The sequence below is a fragment of the Ursus arctos genome, unplaced genomic scaffold, assembly GCF_023065955.2.
Source record: "Ursus arctos isolate Adak ecotype North America unplaced genomic scaffold, UrsArc2.0 scaffold_21, whole genome shotgun sequence".
Taxonomy (NCBI): domain Eukaryota; kingdom Metazoa; phylum Chordata; class Mammalia; order Carnivora; family Ursidae; genus Ursus; species Ursus arctos.
The window spans coordinates 12,951,608-12,971,077 of record NW_026622886.1 but is presented as its reverse complement, the minus strand read 5'-3'; the positions used below and the strand labels follow the sequence as shown (position 1 = coordinate 12,971,077).

Genomic DNA, 19,470 nt, shown 5'->3' with positions numbered 1-19,470 from the left:
CAAGTTCATTTTATCTTTTGTTTCTCTTGCCTTTGGAGCAGTGTCATGAAAAAGGTTGCTGTGGCCGGTGTCATAGAGGTTGCTGCCTATGTTCTCCTCTAGGATTTTGATGGATTCCTGTCTCACATCGAGGTCTTTCATCCATTTGGAGTTTATCTCTGTGTATGGTGTGAGAGAGTGGTCAAGTTTCATTCTTTTGCATGTAGCTGTCCAGTTTTCCCAGCACCATTTATTAAAGAGACTGTCTTTTTTCCACCAGATGTTTTTTCCTGCTTTATCAAAGATTAGTTGCCCAAAGAGCCGAGGGTCCATTTCTGGGTTCTCTATTCTGTTCCATTGGTCTATGTGTCTGTTTATATGCCAGTACCATGCTGTCTTTGTGATCACAGCTTTGTAGTACAGCTTAAAATCCGGCATTGTGATGCCCCCAGCTTTGTTTTTCCTTTTCAACAGTTCCTTGGAGATTCGGGGCATTTTCTGGTTCCATACAAATTTAAGGACTATTTGTTCCAGTTGTTTGAAAAATGTCCTCGGTATTTTGATCGGGATAGCATTGAAAGTGTAGATTGCTCTGGGTAGCATGGACATTTTAACTATGTTAATTCTTCCGATCCATGAGCATGGAATATTTTTCCATCTTTTTGTGTCTTCCTCAATGTCTTTCAAGAGTGATTATAGTTTCTAGAGTATAGATCCTTTACGTCTCTGGTTATGTTAATTCCAAGGTAACGTATGGTTTTTGGTGCTATTGTAAATGGGATAGATTCCCTAATTTCTCTTTCTTCAGTCTCATTATTCGTGTATAGAAATGCAGCTGATTTCTGAGCATAGATTTTGTATCCTGCCACATTACTTAATTGCTCTATAACTTCTAATAGTTTGGGAGTGGATTCTTTTGGGTTTTCCATATAGAGTATCATGTCATCTGCAAAGAGAGACATTTTGACTTCTTCTTTGTTGATTTGGATACCTTTTATCCCTTTTTGTTGTCTGATTGCTGTTGCAAGGATTTCTAGTACTATGTTGAATAATAGTGGCGAGAGTGGGCATCCTTGTCGTGTTCCTAATCTTAAGGGAAAGGCTTCCAGCTTTTCCCCATTGAGAATGGTATTTGCTGTAGGCTTTTCATAGATGGTTTTTATGAGATTGAGGAATGTACCCTCTATCCCTACACTCTGAAGGGTTTTAATCAGGAAAGGATGCTGTATTTTGTCAAATGCTTTTTCTGCATCTATTGAGAGAATCATATGATTTTTGAATTTTTCTTTCTGGATAAAATCTAAGACACTGATAGATTTGCGAATGTTGAACCACCCTTGCTTCCAGGGATGAATCCCACTTGGTCATGATGGATAATCCTTTTAATGTACTGTTGGATTCTATTAGCCAGGATCTTGTTGAGGATTTTGGCGTCCATATTCATTAGGGAAATCGGTCTGTAACTCTCCTTTTTGAGGGGGTCTTTGCCTGGTTTGGGGATCAAGGTAATATTGGCCTCATAGAATGAGTTTGGTAGCTTTCCTTCTGTTTCTATTTTTTGAAATAGCTTTAGGAGAATAGGTATTATTTCTTCTTTGAATGTTTGGTAGAATTCCCCAGGAAAACCATCCGGGCCTGGAGTTTTGTTTTTTGAAGGTTGTTTATCACTGACTCAATCTCTTCATAATTAATTGGCCTGTTTAAGAAATCAATTTCTTCCTGTTTCAATCTTGGTAGTTTATAGGTTTCCAGGAAGACCTCCATCTCTTCCAGATTTCTTAATTTATTGGCGTAAAGCTGTTTATAAAAGTTTCTAATAATCCTTCCAATTTCATTGGTGTTGGTTGTGACCTCTCCTTTTTCATTCATAATTTTATTAATTTGGGTCCTTTCTCTATTCTTTTGGATAAGTCTTGCCAGTGGTCTGTCAATTTTATTGATTCTCTCAAAGAACCAGCTTCTAGTTCTGTTGATCTGCTCTAATGTACTCCTGGTTTCTAATTCATTGATTTCTGCTCTAATCTTGGTCAACTGCTTCCTCGTGAGTGGATTAGGCCTGTCCCTCTCTTGCTGTTCCAGCTTCTTGAGGTGAGAATATAAAAACTGCATTTTAGATTTTTCTATTCTTTTTTTTTTTTTTTAAGATTTTATTTATTTATTCGACAGGATAGAGACAGCCAGCGAGAGAGGGAACACAAGCAGGGGGAGTGGGAGAGGAAGAAGCAGGCTCATAGCGGAGGAGCCTGTTGTGGGGCTCGATCCCGTAACGCCGGGATCACGCCCTGAGCCGAAGGCAGACGCTTAACCGCTGTGCCACCCAGGCGCCCCTAGATTTTTCTATTCTTTTGAGTGAGGCTTGGATGGCTATGTATTTCCCCCTTAGGACTGCCTTTGCAGTATCCCATAGGCTTTGGACTGTTGTATTTTCATTCTCGTTGGTCTCCATAAATTGTTTAAATTGATTTTTGATTTCCTGGTTTATCGAGTCATTCCTGAGCAGGATGGTTCTTAGTCTCCAAGTGTTTGAGTTTCTTCCAAATTTTTCCTTGTGGTTGAGTTCCAGTTTCAAAGCATTGTGGTCTGAGAATATGCCGGGAATAATTTCAGTCTTTTGGTATCGGTTGAGACCTGTTTTGTGTCCCAGAACATTGTCTATTCTTGAGAATGTTCCATGGGCATTAGAATAGAATAAGTATTCTTTGGTTCTGGGGTGTAGTGTTCTATATATATCTATGAGGTCCAACTCGTTGAGTATGGCATTCAAAGCCCTTGTTTCTTTGTTGATTTTTTGCATGGGTGTTCTGTCTATTTCTGATAGTGGAGTGTTCAGTTCCCTTACAATTAACGTATTTTTATCTATGTGTGTCTCTTTATTCTGGTTAAGAGTTGGCTTGTGTATCTTGCTGCTCCCCTGTTGGGGGCATATATATTTATAATTGTCATGTCCACTTGTTGGATACATCCTTTAAGAATAATATAGTGCCCTTCTGTATCTCTAACTATAGTCTAGTTTAAAATCCAATCTCTCTGATATGAGAATTGCTGCCCCAGCTTTCTTTTGAGGTCCATTGGCGTGAAAGATGGTATTCCATCCCTTTACTTTCAGTCTGAATGTATCTTTAGGTTCAAAGTGAGTCTCTTGTAGACAGCAAATGGATGGGTCATGTCTTTTTATCCAATCTGCAACACTGTGGTATTTTATGGGAGCATTTAGGCCATTTACATTGAGACCAAATATTGAGAGGTATGATTTTAATGATGCCATGTTGCGAGTACAGTCTTTGTTTCTATCGATTGTGACGTTCTGTTCTGTATCACTCTTGGGGCCTTTTTACCTTTATAGAACCCCCCTTAATATCTCCTGTAGGGCTGATTTCGTGGTTACGAAATTGGTCAATGACTGGCAATTCTGGAAGGTCTTTATTTCTCCATCCATTCTGAATGACAGCCTTGCTGGATAAAGGATCCTTGGCTGCATGTTTTTCTCTGAAAGAGCTTTAAAAATGTCCGTCAGACCCTTTCCTTCATTCTAGGTCTGTGTAGACAGGTCTGACATAATTCTTATACCTTTGCCTTGGTACGTGAGAAATTTCTTTCCCCTGGCCGCTTTCAATACTGTATCCTTGGATCTAATATTTGTGAATTGCACTATGATGTGATGTGGCGTAGGTCTGTCGTGGTCGAGCTTGGGAGGGGTCGTCTCTGCCTCTTGGACACGAATGTTTGTTTCCCTTGCTAGATTAGGGAAGTTTTCAGCTACAATTTGTTCAAATATCTCTTCTAGACCTCTGTTTTTCTCCACCCCCTCGGGGATGCCGATGATTCTGACATTGGAACGTTGCATTGAGTCAGTAATCTCCCGTAACCTACATTCTTGTGCATGGATTTTTTTGAGTCCAGATTCTATTTTAGTTTTCTCTTCTACTAACCCATCCTCCAGTTTGCTGATACGTTCTTCTGCCTCATTCATCCTGGCCATCAGAGCCTCTAGTTTTGCCTGCATTTGGCTCATAGAATTTTTAATTTCTGCCAGATTCGCTCTCATTTCCGCCCTTAGAGATTCTATATTCTCATTAACATTTTTGTTAATACTTTTTTCAAGTCTACACATCATCTTGACCTTTGTTACTCTGAATTCCATTTCTGATAATTTGGTTACATCCATATCCATTAGTTCTGTGGCAGAGGCCACAGACTCATTGTCTTTTCTTTGCTGGGGGGATTTCTCCTTCTCGTCATTCTGATGAGGAGAGGTTGCAGGGTTGTCCAGAGCCCAAATTATTGACCAGGACCCAGGCCGTGCGCCCTTGTTATAAGGATCTTAGGGATGTGGGCTTCTTGATTTTTCAGCCTGCCTTCTGGGGGAGGGGTCTGCCGCCCCGATACTCAGGTAACCCTGTTTGGGTACAGTCTCTGTGTCCCCTGGGAGGGGGGATGGGGGTGGGCACGCTGTGAGCCGGTGTTTCCAGGCTTTTGTTCTCTGGTGGCTTTCCCTGGTGGTTTGCTGTGCCTCTTCTGAGAGTCAGAGCAGCAGCGGCCGAATCTCAGCCTCTGTCTCAGAACAGAGGGATCGTCGACCATTCTCCTTTGATGTTCTGGCCACTTTAACTCTGTTTCTGTTGGTGCTGCTCAACCCTGCAGTGTCCCGGGATGTGCGTCCCACACCTGGCGTCCCAGCCCTCACTTCCAGGGCTGGCGCGCCTCTGTCCTTTGTGTTTCTAACACCGCCAGCCGCCAGCTGCTCCCCCGCACTCTGGAGCTCCTGGTCTCATTCTGGTTCCAGTGAGCACACCGGAGCTCCGATTTTCACTCTGGTCGTGTGTTCCCCTGCTTACGGTCTCAGTCTGCTCTCTTGGGGGTGCCGGTCCACGAGTCTGCCTATTCCCCGTGCAGGTGGCTACCGCTCTGTGGCACCCAAACACGGGGGCTCCCTCTCCCTTCCATTTATCTTCCGATATCTGTGCGCGGTTTCATGGCTCCCCGCTTCGTACCTCAATACTCAGCACTGGAGATGTTCATTTGTAGAGATCCAGATGTATCTTCCTGCGTCTCAGGCTGATTCCGTGGATGTTCAGGCTGGTCTGGTATCTATCCAACTCCACTCAGGGGACCGGCTGAAAAAGGGTTCCCGTACTCCTCTGCCATCTTAACTCCCACAAATATTTAAGATTTTTTTAAAAATCAATTTTGCTTAAATTTCAAGTCCATATTTAATGTAAACTTTTCCTGTTAAATGAAGTTTTTTAAAATTGACACTGCCTCCCTTTTTTTAAGAATTGGTTTTCATAAGAAATTTAAATAATCCGGAAGCATGTTACCTTTAAAAGTGCTTTTAATATGTCTATGAACTTGAGACTTCCTTAATAATTGTTTCAGAGACTTCCTAATAATTTATAATTTTTATTGCTAGCTTCTAAAGCTCCCTTTTATGCTTCCTAATTTAAAATGTGACTAAACAGAATATGAAAACATTTTGAATAAATTAGGAAAATATTTTCTTATAGTTTATAGATAATAAATTATGGGGTCTTTAGTTGTCAGTCACTGAAGAACTTAATGAACTTCATGTTTTAAGAGTGAATTGAGTTTATAATTTGTGGAGTACATTTTTCTAAGGGAATAGGCAAGGAGAGGATTTCAGGTAAATAGCATGGGAGAGACATTTGAGAATTAGATACAAACAAGATTCCAGAGCAAGAAGAAGGGGTGGAAGTATTTGAGAAGGTGATGAGAATTCCATAAAAATAACTTAGTTTTGATGAAACCCAATTTATCAGTTTTCTCCTATTATAGATTGTGCTTTTGGTGTCATGTGTAATAAGTCTGCCTAATTTCAAGTCATAAAGATTTTTTCCTATGTTCCCTTCTTAAAGTTTTACAATTTTATATATATCGTACATTTAGACCTGTGATCTGCTTTAAGTTAATTTTTATAAATAGTGTGAGGTTGAGGCACCTGGGTGGCTCAGTGAGTTAAGCTTCTGACTTCAACTCAAGTCATGATCTCAGGGTCCTGGGATTGAGCCCCACATTGGATTCCCCACTCAGCGGGGAGTCTGCTTGTCCCTCTGCCCCTCCCCCACTCATGCTCACTCTCTCTCTTTCTCAAATAAATTAGTAAAATCTTAAAAATGTTTTTTTTAAGGTTTAGGTGAAGTTTAGGTGAGTTTCATTTGTTTCACATATGATTTATCAATTGCTTCCACACCAATATTGGAAAGAGTGTCCTTTCTCCATTGTTTCTTTTGCACCTATGTCAAAAATCAAATGGCCATATCTGTTAGGTCTAGTTGTGGACTCTGTTCTGTTTCATTGACATGAGTGTCCCTTTATAAATACTGTATTATTTTGATTGTATACTAATATTTAAGATAATTTTTCAGCATATTTAATATGTTGTTCTAGTGTCTTCTGGCTTTTTGATGATCTGTTACTAACTTTATCATTGTTCCAAAATAATGTAATGTGTCGTTTTGTTCTGGTTACTCTCAAGATTTTTTCTCAGTTTTGGCTGTCAGTGTTTACTTATAATACAGGAATAATATTCTTTGTGGTTTTCCTACTTGAGTAGCTTCTTAGATCTACAAATTAATGTTTTCCACCAAATTTGGGATCTTTTTGGCCATAATTTCATGAAATAAGTTTTTCTGCTTCTTTTACTCTTCTGCAGGAATTCTAAATACATGTCCCACAGAGCTCTTTGATTTTATTTTTCTTTCTGTTGTTTTCTTTTGTTTTTCTGTTTTGGTAATTTCTATTTATATATTTGTAAGTTCACTGATAATTTCTTCCACTTTCTCCAAGTTGTTGAGCCCACCTATTTTGTTTTGGTCATTGTACTTTTCATTTTTAGAATTTACTTTCTTTATAGTGTCCACTTTTCTGTTGTCATTTCCCCTGTTAATTCATCGATAACACTTTTCTAATTCATTGAACATTTTTTGTTTGAGTTCTTTGAATTTATTTATAGTGGTGACCTCAGTGTTTTATCTGCTAAATCTAACATCTAGGTTCACTTGTTGTTAATTTTTATTGATTGCTTTTTATCTTGAGAAGGGGTCACACTTTTTGTTTTTGTTTTTTTGTTTTTGTTTTGAACTGTCTAGTAATTTTTAGATGAAAACTGGACATTACAGATACTATTTTATAGTGATTCTGGGTTTTCTCATGTTCTTCTCAAGACAATTGAGTTTTTATTCTATTAGGCAGTTTTGTTGCCTGGATTTCAACTTCATATTTTGTCTCCCTGGTATGCATCTTTTGGGTTATTTATTCTTATGGTTTTTCCCTTTGCTGTGTTTTTTTTTTTTTTTTTTTTTTTTTTAGGTTTGCTTTTGTAGATCTTTCTTCTGCCTGCCAAATGTGGCAGTAAGCCAAAGATTTGGGAAAGTATGGAGCTCATTCTTTCCTTGGATTCTTTTTTCCTAGGGATTTTCCTGTATTTTCCAGTTGTTCTGACAAGTTTTGGCTCGGTACACTTAACACTTCAAGCCTATCCAACTTCATCTTTCTGCGACTGAAGCTACACACAGTTGTGGAATGCACTCATTTTAGCAAACCTTCCAACTCATAGCTCTTGTTCCTCGTAACTCAATCTTTCTTGAATATATTTCTTTCTGATTTCTGCCTGTGTTTTTGATGGACTCCCTGGAATTTCCCCCAGGCTTGTGTAGTTTTGCTGTCAGCTATGGATTATGGCTCTTAATGCTCTCAATTATTTCTAGGGTTTTCCCCTTTAAATTTCTAGCTGCTTTCGCAGCCCTGGATTCAAGGGCACCATTATAGTCACTTCTATCTGCTGCAGCCATAATCATGAAAGTTGGGCCAGTAAACCACAAATTTAAATCATACTTTTTTTGGGGGGGCCCAGCATAGAGCCCAAGGTGGGGCTTGAACTCATGACCCTGAGATCACGAGCTGAGCTGCGATCAAAAGTTGGATGCTCAGTTGACTAAACCACCCAGATGCCCCTAATTTGTTCCCTTCTTATTGCAGTTAGGCTAAAATTAAATATTCCTCCAGCTTCTGTCTTCTTCTGGATACTTTCCAGTTTCTTTAAATAGTATTTAAAATTTCTTACTTACTATTTTATGTTTGTTATCTGTGAGGTTCATAGGATCACTCACTTCTCCACTATTACAGGAAGTTTAGGACCTTGAGTAACCACAGACTTGCTATTCTTAACCTTTCTTGTTGCAGTTCTTTTAAAATTAAATTCTCGGGGCGCCTGGGTAGCGCAGTCGTTAAAGCGTCTGCCTTCGGCTCAGGGCGTGATCCCGGCGTTTCGGGATCGAGTCCCACATCGGGCTCCTCTGCTGGGAGCCTGCTTCTTCCTCTCTCACTCGCCTGCTGTGTTCCCTCTCTCACTGGCTGTCTCTCTGTCACCTAAATAAATAAAATCTTTAAAAAAAATAAATAAATAAAAAAAAATAAAAAAAAAAATTAAATTCTCCTCTAGTTTGGGTCTGCTTTGTGTGTACTTCCCAGTGTAGTTACATTTTTGAAATTTTACTAATATTTTATAGTTACCTGTGGGAGTTCACTTCCCCAGTACTAGAAGTTGCAAGGCCTTAACTAGCTATAAGTAGGTAATTTTAAGAATAAGATCATTGAATGCCCTGGTTTGTAAAATGCCCTTGACCATAAAAGACAAGTACAGTATATATGAAAGAACAGATGCCCATATTAAATTCTCACAAATATTATTTATCTTGTGCTTGAACAGTCTATAACTCTGTTTTAGGCCAGTTAATATCAACATCAACTACTTGTTATTATTTTCTTATCATTTGCTTGAATCTCTTCATTGTTATACCTACTTGGTTATTTGGTATTGTCAAAGTCAGTATCTAATAATTACTCCTGAATTTAACCATTTAACTTAAGCCCTTATCTCCAGCCCTGTATAGGTATAGAACCAAATAGTGCCAGTTGGCACATTTCCTAAGCTTTAAGCGGCTTCATTGCTCCTTGTTATTTAGTGACAAATGTGTGCAAAGGAATGATATCCAGCCTTATCAGTAACGCAGACTTTGGACTTTTATCTTTTATATCATTTTCTAAGAGGTATTTTTCAACAGTTGTGATTTGCTCATAGATACTTATTGGTGACACATTTGTTTCATGAGCAGGGATATTTTAATTGTCCAGCTCAATCTTTTGTTGTATGGCAGTTCTCTCTTTTCACATAGAGTTGAGTGAGATATTGTTATTGAATGGTCATAAGTATTTTTACTGTGTGTGAAGAAAAAATTATTGATTTAGTACAACTTCAATAAAGAAAATAATATTTTATTGTACAGGTGCAGTTACTAGCAAGAAAAATTATCTATTCCTATTTAAGCCTGCTAGTGAATTCAAAGAATGACCTGGCTCTGGCTCATGTTCTCAATATTCCTGATAGAGGACTTGGAAGAGAAGCCTTCACTGATTTGAAACATGCTGCTCAAGAGAAAAAGATGTCTATCTTTTTGGTATGGACATGTTACATTTTCAATATGTTTTAAAGACTTATGAACAGTGGATACATGTAACTTAATATAGAATTCTTATAGCTATGATAAAACAACTTTTAAATTGTGCATACATGTTCTTCCTTTGTATTTGAAAATCTATGCTATTTTTATTTATTACCATATTCTTCAAATTTGACAAGGGAGAATTTCTCTAAAGCAGTGTTTTCCTACATGTGTTCTATAGAGTGGTATCTCTGTTAAATTCTGCTTGAATAAATATTTCTAAAGGCAAAAGTCCCTGTTAAATGCTCCTTGAATAAATGTTTTCCAGGGCAAACAGTTTGGAAATAGTGTCTACTTTTATTGGGTATATGTAATGCATGTTTGTATATCAAAAGCTCTGAGAAGTCCTACCATTAAGAACTTGGTGTAAAATAACCTTGTTACTTAATCCGTTGTTTCCTAAGTTATTTAACCTTGGAAGTTTCTTCCAAATTACTGAAATTTCATAGAATTTGTTTTAGGATACACTTTAGAACATTTCATCTTTGATGGAGATGCTCTTAGGTGTAGCCATCCTCTATGTATTTTTTATCATTGTAAGGCCTTTTGAACCACACATGATCAAATAATCCTAAAATGTGAAAGCTAGATAGGGCTTTGTGATTATTTAGTCTAAATGTTCAGTTTATAAATAAAGAAGATAAAGCTTGAAAGAGTTGAATTAATTGCCCACCCTTGAATAAATCAACACAGTCAACATTAAAAAACCCCTTTGTTTCATATTAAAAATTCCAGTTCAATCTATATGAGAATATATTCATACACTAATATTTTATAGTCAGTGATATACTCTTATGAATATATTCTTACGCCCTTAATTTGTCACCTGACTTGGCTCCTCAGTTCCACTTGCATTGCCATCGCCCTTGTTGGCATAAATTTTGCGTGGCATCTGTTTCTTTAATTATTTGCTTCTGAATCAAAGCGACACGAATTATAAAAAATGCTTACTTTACCTGCATACTCAGAAATAATATAAATATACCCAGCTTCATAAAGTTTTATTTTTAACTCACTAAATCATTAAATATAACTAAATCATTTATTTTAATTCACAGGTGGCCACATCATTTATTAGAACACTCGAGCTTGGAGGAAAGGGATATGCACCATCACCATCTGATCCTTTAAGGGCACATGTAAAAGGACTGTCTAATTTTATTAACTTCATTGACAAATTAGATGAGATTCTTGGAGAAATACCAAATCCAAGGTAATGACTTTTCATAAATTACCAATGTGTGTTATTAATCTGTCTTTAAAACTTTACAGAATCAGATGTAGATTTGAATACATGAGCTATTGAAATGACTAAACATCAACAGTAGGGAAAAGAAACAAAATACCTAGATGAATAAGGTATAATCTCATGACCTTTCCCCCTAAGTTTCTGTCTATCTTTGATTCTAAAATTTTTGCCAAAGTCAAATGGCATGTTCACATGAAATTTGACTAGAGAAGAGGGCTATTTGTCTTTATCTGAAAGAAATAAATTTTGGAGGACTGGACATGACTGAATAGATAATTTCTTTAAAATTTTTATTTAGCACTAAATAAATGGGAAACCTATACCAAGAATGAGGAGATTGACAAAGATATGATAAAATCTATATTCTACTTTCTGCTTTTTTCCCATTTTCTTGGGTGTAAATCTTTGGTTTATCTGGAATTTGTTTTTATATGATACTGGAAGTAAGAGATTCTTTCATATCTGATAAACTCCCATTTATAATATATGCATATTGGATGATTACTAATTTTGTGATTAATTTTGGGGGTGCAGAAGTGGGCTGTATATGTTAGCAATCACGGTAGGTCACTGTCAGTTTGGTTGGTATGCTTTAGCATACCAAACAGCTGGTATTATTGAACACTTTTTATGTGTCAGGCTCTTTATGGGGATTATCATTTGATCATTACAACAACCTTACATGGTAGGTACTATATAAATACCCAGTTTAGAGAGGAAGAAACTGAAGTTCTGGGACTAAGTGATTTACCTCAGTCACATCGTTATTTAAGTAGCAGAGCTGGGATCTGTACTCAGTTCTGACCCTGGAATCCATTGTCTTAATGACTGTATCTTATTTCATGAAACTTCTTTTCATTTTAAGATTCCAAGAAAAATTTGTTTCTCAGGATTTTATTCTGAATTGCGTCCTTCTGTCTTTATGAATATCCATTACAAGAAAGTAAATTTGGAAGAGGGTTTTGAATATGTCTTATAGCCAATATCGGACATCTTCTGAACTTTCAAATAATGTATTAGCTGGCTATTTCTTCTGAGATAGCAGATAATTTTTAAAAATATTCTATTTTTAGCAAAGCAAATATAGTTATATTTTGTTAAAGTCAAATAGTAAAAAAGTCCTCCACAGATTGTCCTTAAAATTTTTTTGTGTTTGTTTTTCTATTTACCTCATTTAAATGAAATTTTAATGCAGCTATTTGTTGACTTTTTCCATTTGAGACATTATTAACTTCCTACCCTGGAAGATGGTGATTTGCCACTCACTCACCAACCTCCCAGCCCCTCTTTCTGTCTTCCCCCTCCTGTTACGCACATAAGACTTTTCTTCTTTCATCCTTCTAATATAGTTATACCACAATTTCAGGTTGTTATATTTTAGAATTTATATATATATATATTTTTAAAGATTTTATTTATTTATTCGACAGAGATAGAGACAGCCAGCGAGAGAAGGAACACAAGCAGGGGGAGTGGGAGAGGAAGAAGCAGGCTCATAGCGGAGGAGCCTGATGTGGGGCTCGATCCCATAACGCCGGGATCACGCCCTGAGCCGAAGGCAGACGCTTAACTGCTGTGCCACCCAGGCGCCCCATAGAATTTATATTATTAAGACTCTGTAAATACTGCCTATACCTAAGCTTTGTGATATGCTGTGGTTATTCTTCCTTTCTTTTAGAAATTTTTGTTTTTTTCCTAGAGTTAATAATTATCTACTTTCCTCTTCTGCTTTACTTACTATATATTTATCATTGATTCTTTTTTGAGCTTTCCAATAAAACCATACATATTCTTCCTATTATTAGATCATCTGTCAGTTCTGGTTTTTGCCCTTGAAGACATTCCTTCTGGAGTGTCCTCTATGTTCTTCATTGAGTGTGTACTTTTGCTTGTTAGGCCTGTTCACAGTGGTAATGGTGAAGCTTCATTATCTTGTGAATTTTCTTTGCCTCTGCCTTGTTTTTTGGATCTTGTGACCTTATTTTTAATTGGTAAACCCCTTATTTTATTCTCATGGCTTTCTGAGAAAATAGGAGGCAAAAATATTTATCATATTCTCACATTTAGTTATATGTGATCTTATGTCATGTTTCATTTATCTAAGATTATTATATTTATTTTTTAAGATTATTTTTATCTGCTTCCTGGGTGGTCTTTGTTTTATCTAAGTTGAATGTTTTTATTTGTTTTGCCCTCTTTCATGTTAGAGGTCATTCTAAAATGTGTGGTGATTCTAAACAGTACTTTTATCATATTTAAGAATGAGACTGTAGAAAGCTGATTAGTAGCTCTGTACAGTGGATTTCATTATAGCATGGTATCCATTTGGCTCTTTTGTTGGGGACTCTCCAAATGTCGGTAACTATAGGTCTTTTCTTTGGGACTTAGACCAAAATTTCCAGAGTGGCATCCTTCAGTCCCTTGCAGAAAGCTTTTAGTCTAGCTAGTAATATTCTGAAATTTGAGGTAGGGTGAGGGTTGATGCTGAGTCTCCCAGTTCAGTATGTAGACTTCTACTTAAGCACTCTGTTTTCAGTCCCTGTTGCCTCGAGGTCCAGAGCCGATCTGGCTTAGTTTCTTCAGAGTAATCTTGCTTTCCATGCTGAGGGGAGAGAAGTGCACAGGCCTGACTGCTCAGAATAGGAGAGGAGATTTAGGTGTCTACGTGTTTCCAGTGTAGACTGTCAACCAGCTTTCTCATTTGCAACCCCCTCTTTATTGTAGCCTTCAGTATTGAATTCAATTTCTGAGAATTTCTGGGGTTGCTTCTTATTGGTGTCTCTTTTAACAGTTACTTATGTTTTAGCTTTCTCTGTTCTGAGTAGTCAGCTACCACATATCCATCTGCTTTTCATTTTTCCATGCTTTCATTATATGTCTCTGCTGTCATCTGTTATTGTCTCCTCTAACATTCTCTTTCTTTGTGGATTTTGAAACACTTGCCTTTTTGTCATTTTTAGTGCAGTTTTAGGAGGAAGCAGATAAAAATGCATATATTCAATCCAGTGTAGTTTGTTATAATTACATTACCTTCGGAGGAATTTCTGGTTGGGATGAATTATCTACAGGACAGAAGTACATTTTAGAGGCATCTAGGATGAGAACAGACTTAAATTCTTTTTTTTTTTTTTTTAAAGATTTTATTTATTTATTCGACAGAGATAGAGACAGCCAGCGAGAGAGGGAACACAAGCAGGGGGAGTGGGAGAGGAAGAAGCAGGCTCATAGCGGAGGAGCCTGATGTGGGGCTCGATCCCAGATCGCCGGGATCACGCCCTGAGCCGAAGGCAGACGCTTAACCGCTGTGCCACCCAGGCGCCCCTAGACTTAAATTATTTAACTCATCAATGAGTTATTTTGAATATCCTATCTTAGCACAGTGAGTAATTACTCTATGTTCTAGGGAAGACACTAAAGAAGTGGGTGTCTAAATAGTGGGTATGTTCATGTGGGTGTCTAAATAGTCCACCTGAGAAATCTTTCTTTTTTTTTCTCTTTATTTCATCTTTATGGTGATTTTTGTATATAGTAAGTATATAATCATTTCATAATTTTTAAAAGTTATTAAAAGCTAAGAACATATATCCTGCTTATACAACAATAGAAGAATGTACAGAGAAAAGGACAATTGACCTAGTTTGTGGGAGCCAGGGATAAAAGTGTCAGGAATGCTTACCTGGGTGGCTGTTACAGGTCAGCCTAATCTTGAAGTATGAACTTGAAGGAGTTAGGCAGGCATGGAGAATGGGTGTGAAATGAAATCTAGATGGGGAGAAGGGAGGATATTCTATAGTGGGGATAATATGGCTAACCTATTGGGACGTTGTTTTATTGGTTATTCATTTTGTCTTAGAATTTCAACTTCTACTAGTACTTTCATCACAGTCTATAAAGGTTGTAAGAATAAAACAATAAGCCAATTTCCCTGTTTTTGTCAATTCCTTCTTCCTTTTATAGCTGAGATTCTTGAAAAAAAATGCTATCCTTTATTCCATTTCTGAATTTCTAATTATTTAATATATATTTCTCTCCAGGCTGTAAAGTCTATGAGGGTTTTATTGGTTTTCTGCACTAATATTCCCTAGTCCTAGCACAGTTTCTGGCACAGAGTAGACACTCAATATTTATTTACTTGTCTGTACTTAACTGACTCATAGTAATTCACTTTTCCACTCTATTGAAGCTATTCTGCCAAAGATCACTTGTGATCTAGTTGGTGTAGAATTTTTGGTCTCTTTTGAGTCCTTAAATTTGATCATTTTGTTTCTTAGAACTCTTTTCCCTTCTGAGATTTCATTCTCTTGTTTTCCATCTACATCTAGGACTACATATATGCAAATTATAAATCTAAATTTCAATGGGATTCAAACCTCTTTCCTGAGTTTCAAAAATATATCTGTAACTATATGTTGTGATCTCAAAGGCAATTAAAACTTAACATGTTCCAAACTAAATCTTTGTCTTTTCCTGCAAACCTGCTTCTCCTCCTGAAGTGCCCAGCTCGATGAGGCCTCTCTTCCTCCAGCTACCTAACCAGAAATCTGAAACATATCCTAAACCCCTTTTACTCCTTTCTCTATCTCTTCAGTCACCAAGATCCATGAATTCTTCTTAACATTTTTGATATTCTTTTTTTCATCTCTATTCCTATAGCTGCTATCTTATTTCCATTTTTTAATGGAAAGTCTGTTTTCAGACTTATCCTTTCTTGCTTGAACTTCTTCACTTCTCTCTGAGTTGTTCTTTCTGCCTCCAATCTTGAGTTGCCCCATCCTGTTGTTCTTACAGCTGCCAGTGGTCATTCTAAAACAGCAAATGTTACTTCTGTGATTAAAATCCTTCAGTGATTTCATATTAGGTACAGAATAAGACTCCAGAAGCCTCAATATGATATAGAAATCCTATGTGCTCTAGCTCCTGCCTGTATCTTGCTCTGGCCTCTGTCTCTCAACCTTAAAACTTAAAGATAAACATGCGTTTAACTCTTATAACTGACTGTAATAGGGTTGAGGTGGTAGGGAGTCACAGTAATCTTTGAATCAAAAAGAGGATGGGGAATAGATAGGGACGAAATAAAAGAACTGATTCTCACACTTCCCTCCCCACTGCCAACTTTTCATCAGGCCATCTTAGCTGTAATTTGGTTGTATTTCTATCTTTTGCCAGTAGGTGCCACCATAAAATGCATACTATACTTTCCTGAAAAATATCTTAAATTAGCGGTTTCAGGTTACATAAATTAGTTAGTTCTCTGTTGTTCAAATGTTTAAAATTATGTATTTCAAGTTTATGAGAACTTTTTAATGTACACTTGAATTACATTTATTGGACTAAATGTTATACATTTATACAATGTTAAATCTAGTTGAAATTATCCAGTCCAAAATCTCACTATTACGTTTTTCTCGTTTAAAAATATTCTAGGGGCGCTTGGGTGGCTCAGTAGGTTAAGCATCTGCCTTCCGCTTGGATCATGATCCCAGTGTCCTGGGATCGAGCCCTGCACTGGGGCTTCTTCAGCGGGGAGTCTGCTTCTCCTTCTTCCTCCGTGTCTGCCCTCTCTCTCTCTCCCTCTCAAATAAATAAATAAATAAATAAATCTTTAAAAAAATTCTAGAAGCATTTTTGATATATCTTACGGACCACTTTTAATCATAATTTTTAAAGATATGTTTTAGCAAATAGTTTTCTAATTCTTGAAGATGGTAGGGGAAAGCCAATCCATATAGTAAAGATATTCAATAATTACACTAAAGTATTACCAATCATCTGTATTATTGCTTATTGCTCTCTTTCAGTCACTATGCTTTAATACAAGCTTGGGGATTTTTTTTTTTAAGATTTTATTTATTTATTTGACAGAGAGAGAAAGAGAGACAGAGCACAAGCAGGGGGAGCTGCAGAGGGAGAGGGAGACGCAGGGTCCCCACTGAGTGGGAGCCTGATGGGGGGCTTGATCCCAGGACCCTGGGATCATGACCTGAGCCGAAGGCAGACGCTTAACCAACTGAGCCACCCAGGTGCCCCCAGGCCTGGAGATTTAATTGTGTTTTTCCTCACTAGCTTTATTTTTCTCTTTCTGCCCCAGGGCTCTAATGTGATACATTTGGTAGTCAGGAGCTGCAGTATACCTCTTTTTCACCTAAATTCTTCTATTAATGTTTCTGCAGAGTACTCATAATGTATCTTCTGGGATGCCTTCCTGAATAACTCCTTTTTCCCTTACCCACCCACTCAAACTCCCTCTATACCTTTAATATCTCACTTTCTCACATGATCTCTTAAAGAGAAATATTTTATTCATCGTATCCCAGTGCCTAGCACAAATGTCCTGGTGTCATTTGAGTTAAAACTTCAGAGACTCCAGTCTCTAGAAGCAAGAGTCTAGATTATGCCACCATGTTGCTGAGCAGATATTTGAAGAGCTAATATCTGGCTCTAGTAGAGAATGTATAGCAGTAGACTAGTCGTAGCCCTGGTGTTTGAGGTATTTTGCCAAGCGTCAAAATGTTGAGCTTGGCAAGTATCTGAAACACAAATCCTATAAACTTTTTCCTAATATAATTCAATTAAGGAGTCATATCATCTTTAATATTTAGTGTATTTGTTCTTATAGAAAGAATGAGAAAAGGAAGTAAAGGTGACTTTACTTTCTGTGATTTTGACTGAAAATCAAGGAAAAAACCATTGAAAAAGAAAGTGCATATATACACATATATGATATATATATATCTCAAAGAATTCTTAGAGTTTACTCAGACTTCTGATTACACAAATATGGCACACTAGGTCCCCTGGTTGACCCTTCCATTGAAAATAGTTAATAATGCTGGTTAGCATATTTTTAAAATACGTCTTGAGTGCGTTGATGAGTAGGCATATGTAATGAGAATACAGGCCAAAAACTAGGGGAGGGAAGAAAGCCAGAAAGGGAAGTCAAGCACGGAAGTGAGCTTTTATTTTGAGAGTGTTTGGTGATTTGGAAGGTCTGTTCTTAGAGCCACTAAAGTCTGAGAGTGCAAAGACAAAAGCCCAGGGACTGTCTAAGATGAGGAGTCTATTGGAACATACCTACTCTGCAGGGTTGCCCACCCTGTGTAAAATGAACTAAGAATAAGGGCTTTAACCTGATAAAGGGTTTCTATACTTAATGGTATAATGTTTTAGCATTCTATTTAAGATTTAGAACAAGATAAGAGGTCCTGCTCTTATCATTTCTTTTCAACGTAATATCAGATGTTCAGTTCAGTTAGTAGTAAGGCAAGAAAAAGAAGTGGAGATATAATAATTGAAAAGGAAGAAATAAAATTCTATTTGATGATAATAATATTGTATATGTATATAAAACTCCAGGAATTTAAAGGCAAATTATTAATATTATTAGTAGTGTTTTAACAGTGTTACTGGACACAAGGTCAATAAATAAACAATCGTATTTCTATGCCATCACCAAATAGATATTTAGTGCTTCAAAAAAGAGCTTCAAGAATATAAAATACATAAAATAAGTCTAATAAAAGCCATAGTACTTCCTTCTCCCTCAAAATGTGTAGACTTGATGTGAAATTCTCTGCTTGCCCTCTCCTACCTGGGGCTTTGTGTCCTGATCAAAGTGCTACCAGAGATTTTTGTCTTCAGAAAAATCCATTCATTCTGCTTGCCTCCCACTTCACAGCTCCCAACTTTCCACTCCAGCACTTGTTTTTTCCTTTTTTGGGGAGAGATTAAGTGGTACTTAGAGATTTCCCCCTATTGCTGCCAAACTCAGTGAGATATTCCCCCAGAGTTTTTATTTAGTCTGTCATAGTACAAGTGGAAAGCTCCTAAGTATTTATCACAAATGATAATATAGTAATAGTAAAATATATATCTTTTGTCTTACTATTAAAAATTTCAGATTGTCGTGTGTGATAGTGTCATTTATTCAAGAAACGTAGCAATCATTTCTTCTGTATGCCAAGTATAAACTGGTAGTATAAGGATTAGTAAATATATTGTTTCTTTCTTTCTTTCTTTCTTTCTTTCTTTCTTTCTTTCTTTCTTTCTTTCTTTCTTTCTTTCTTTTGTTTTGTTGCCAAAAGGTGATTTTATTATAGCATGGGGACAGGATCTGTGGGCAGAAAGAACTGCCTTGGGATTGTGAGGAGTAACTGATTATATGTTTTTTAATTAGTGATGCTTAGGGATAGTACAAATTTCTAAGGAATTTGGAAGCAAGCCTTTCAGGACTTTGAGGGGTTAGCTGCTGTTAAGGTTACTTTCAGTCTTTAATAAAACATAAAGGCACTAAGGTGGCCATGAGTTCCTTGAGGAAGGTCACACATGTTTTGGGTATCATTGGGCTGCAAGCTATAAGGAGATTTAATTTAAGCTACATTTCTCTTGCCTTTGTTTCCCTCATCATTGCCCCCCTAAACAACTTTGACCCTTAAATCTTGAAGGTTGTTGAAGGCAGAAGGTCCCATCTTCTGTAGTTTCTTCCTGCTGAATAGGGGTAGTAGATAGAGATGTCTACCTATGGGTCAAGGTTGGTCAGTTGAGAATTTAATAGGAGTTAGGGAAGGCTAAAGCAGCTTAATTTAGAGTTGATAACATATGGGTGTCTCCTTCAGTTTCTTTCTTTCTTTTTTAATGAAATGTTTCTCAAGCTTATATAGTTGTCAGAATCACCTGTGGTATTTTTAAAACAATGCAACTGTTCAGTACTCTTCTTTGCACTTTGTG

The 19,470-nt window shown here is 37.0% G+C and overlaps 1 protein-coding gene across 2 annotated transcripts in view; it reads left to right on the top strand.

Annotated features, from left to right (window-relative positions):
- The window catches only part of PARPBP (PARP1 binding protein), a 74,531-nt gene that overhangs the window by 27,624 nt on the left and 27,437 nt on the right, over positions 1 to 19,470 (top strand). For both annotated transcript variants that reach the window (XR_008960793.1, XM_026499797.4), the window contains exons 5-6: positions 9,282 to 9,452; positions 10,556 to 10,710. Coding sequence is in view for 1 of the 2 variants with exons in the window: in XM_026499797.4 (XP_026355582.1) it covers positions 9,282 to 9,452; positions 10,556 to 10,710 (326 nt within the window). In the remaining variant the exon portion in view is untranslated. The remainder of the gene's footprint in view (positions 1 to 9,281; positions 9,453 to 10,555; positions 10,711 to 19,470) is intronic.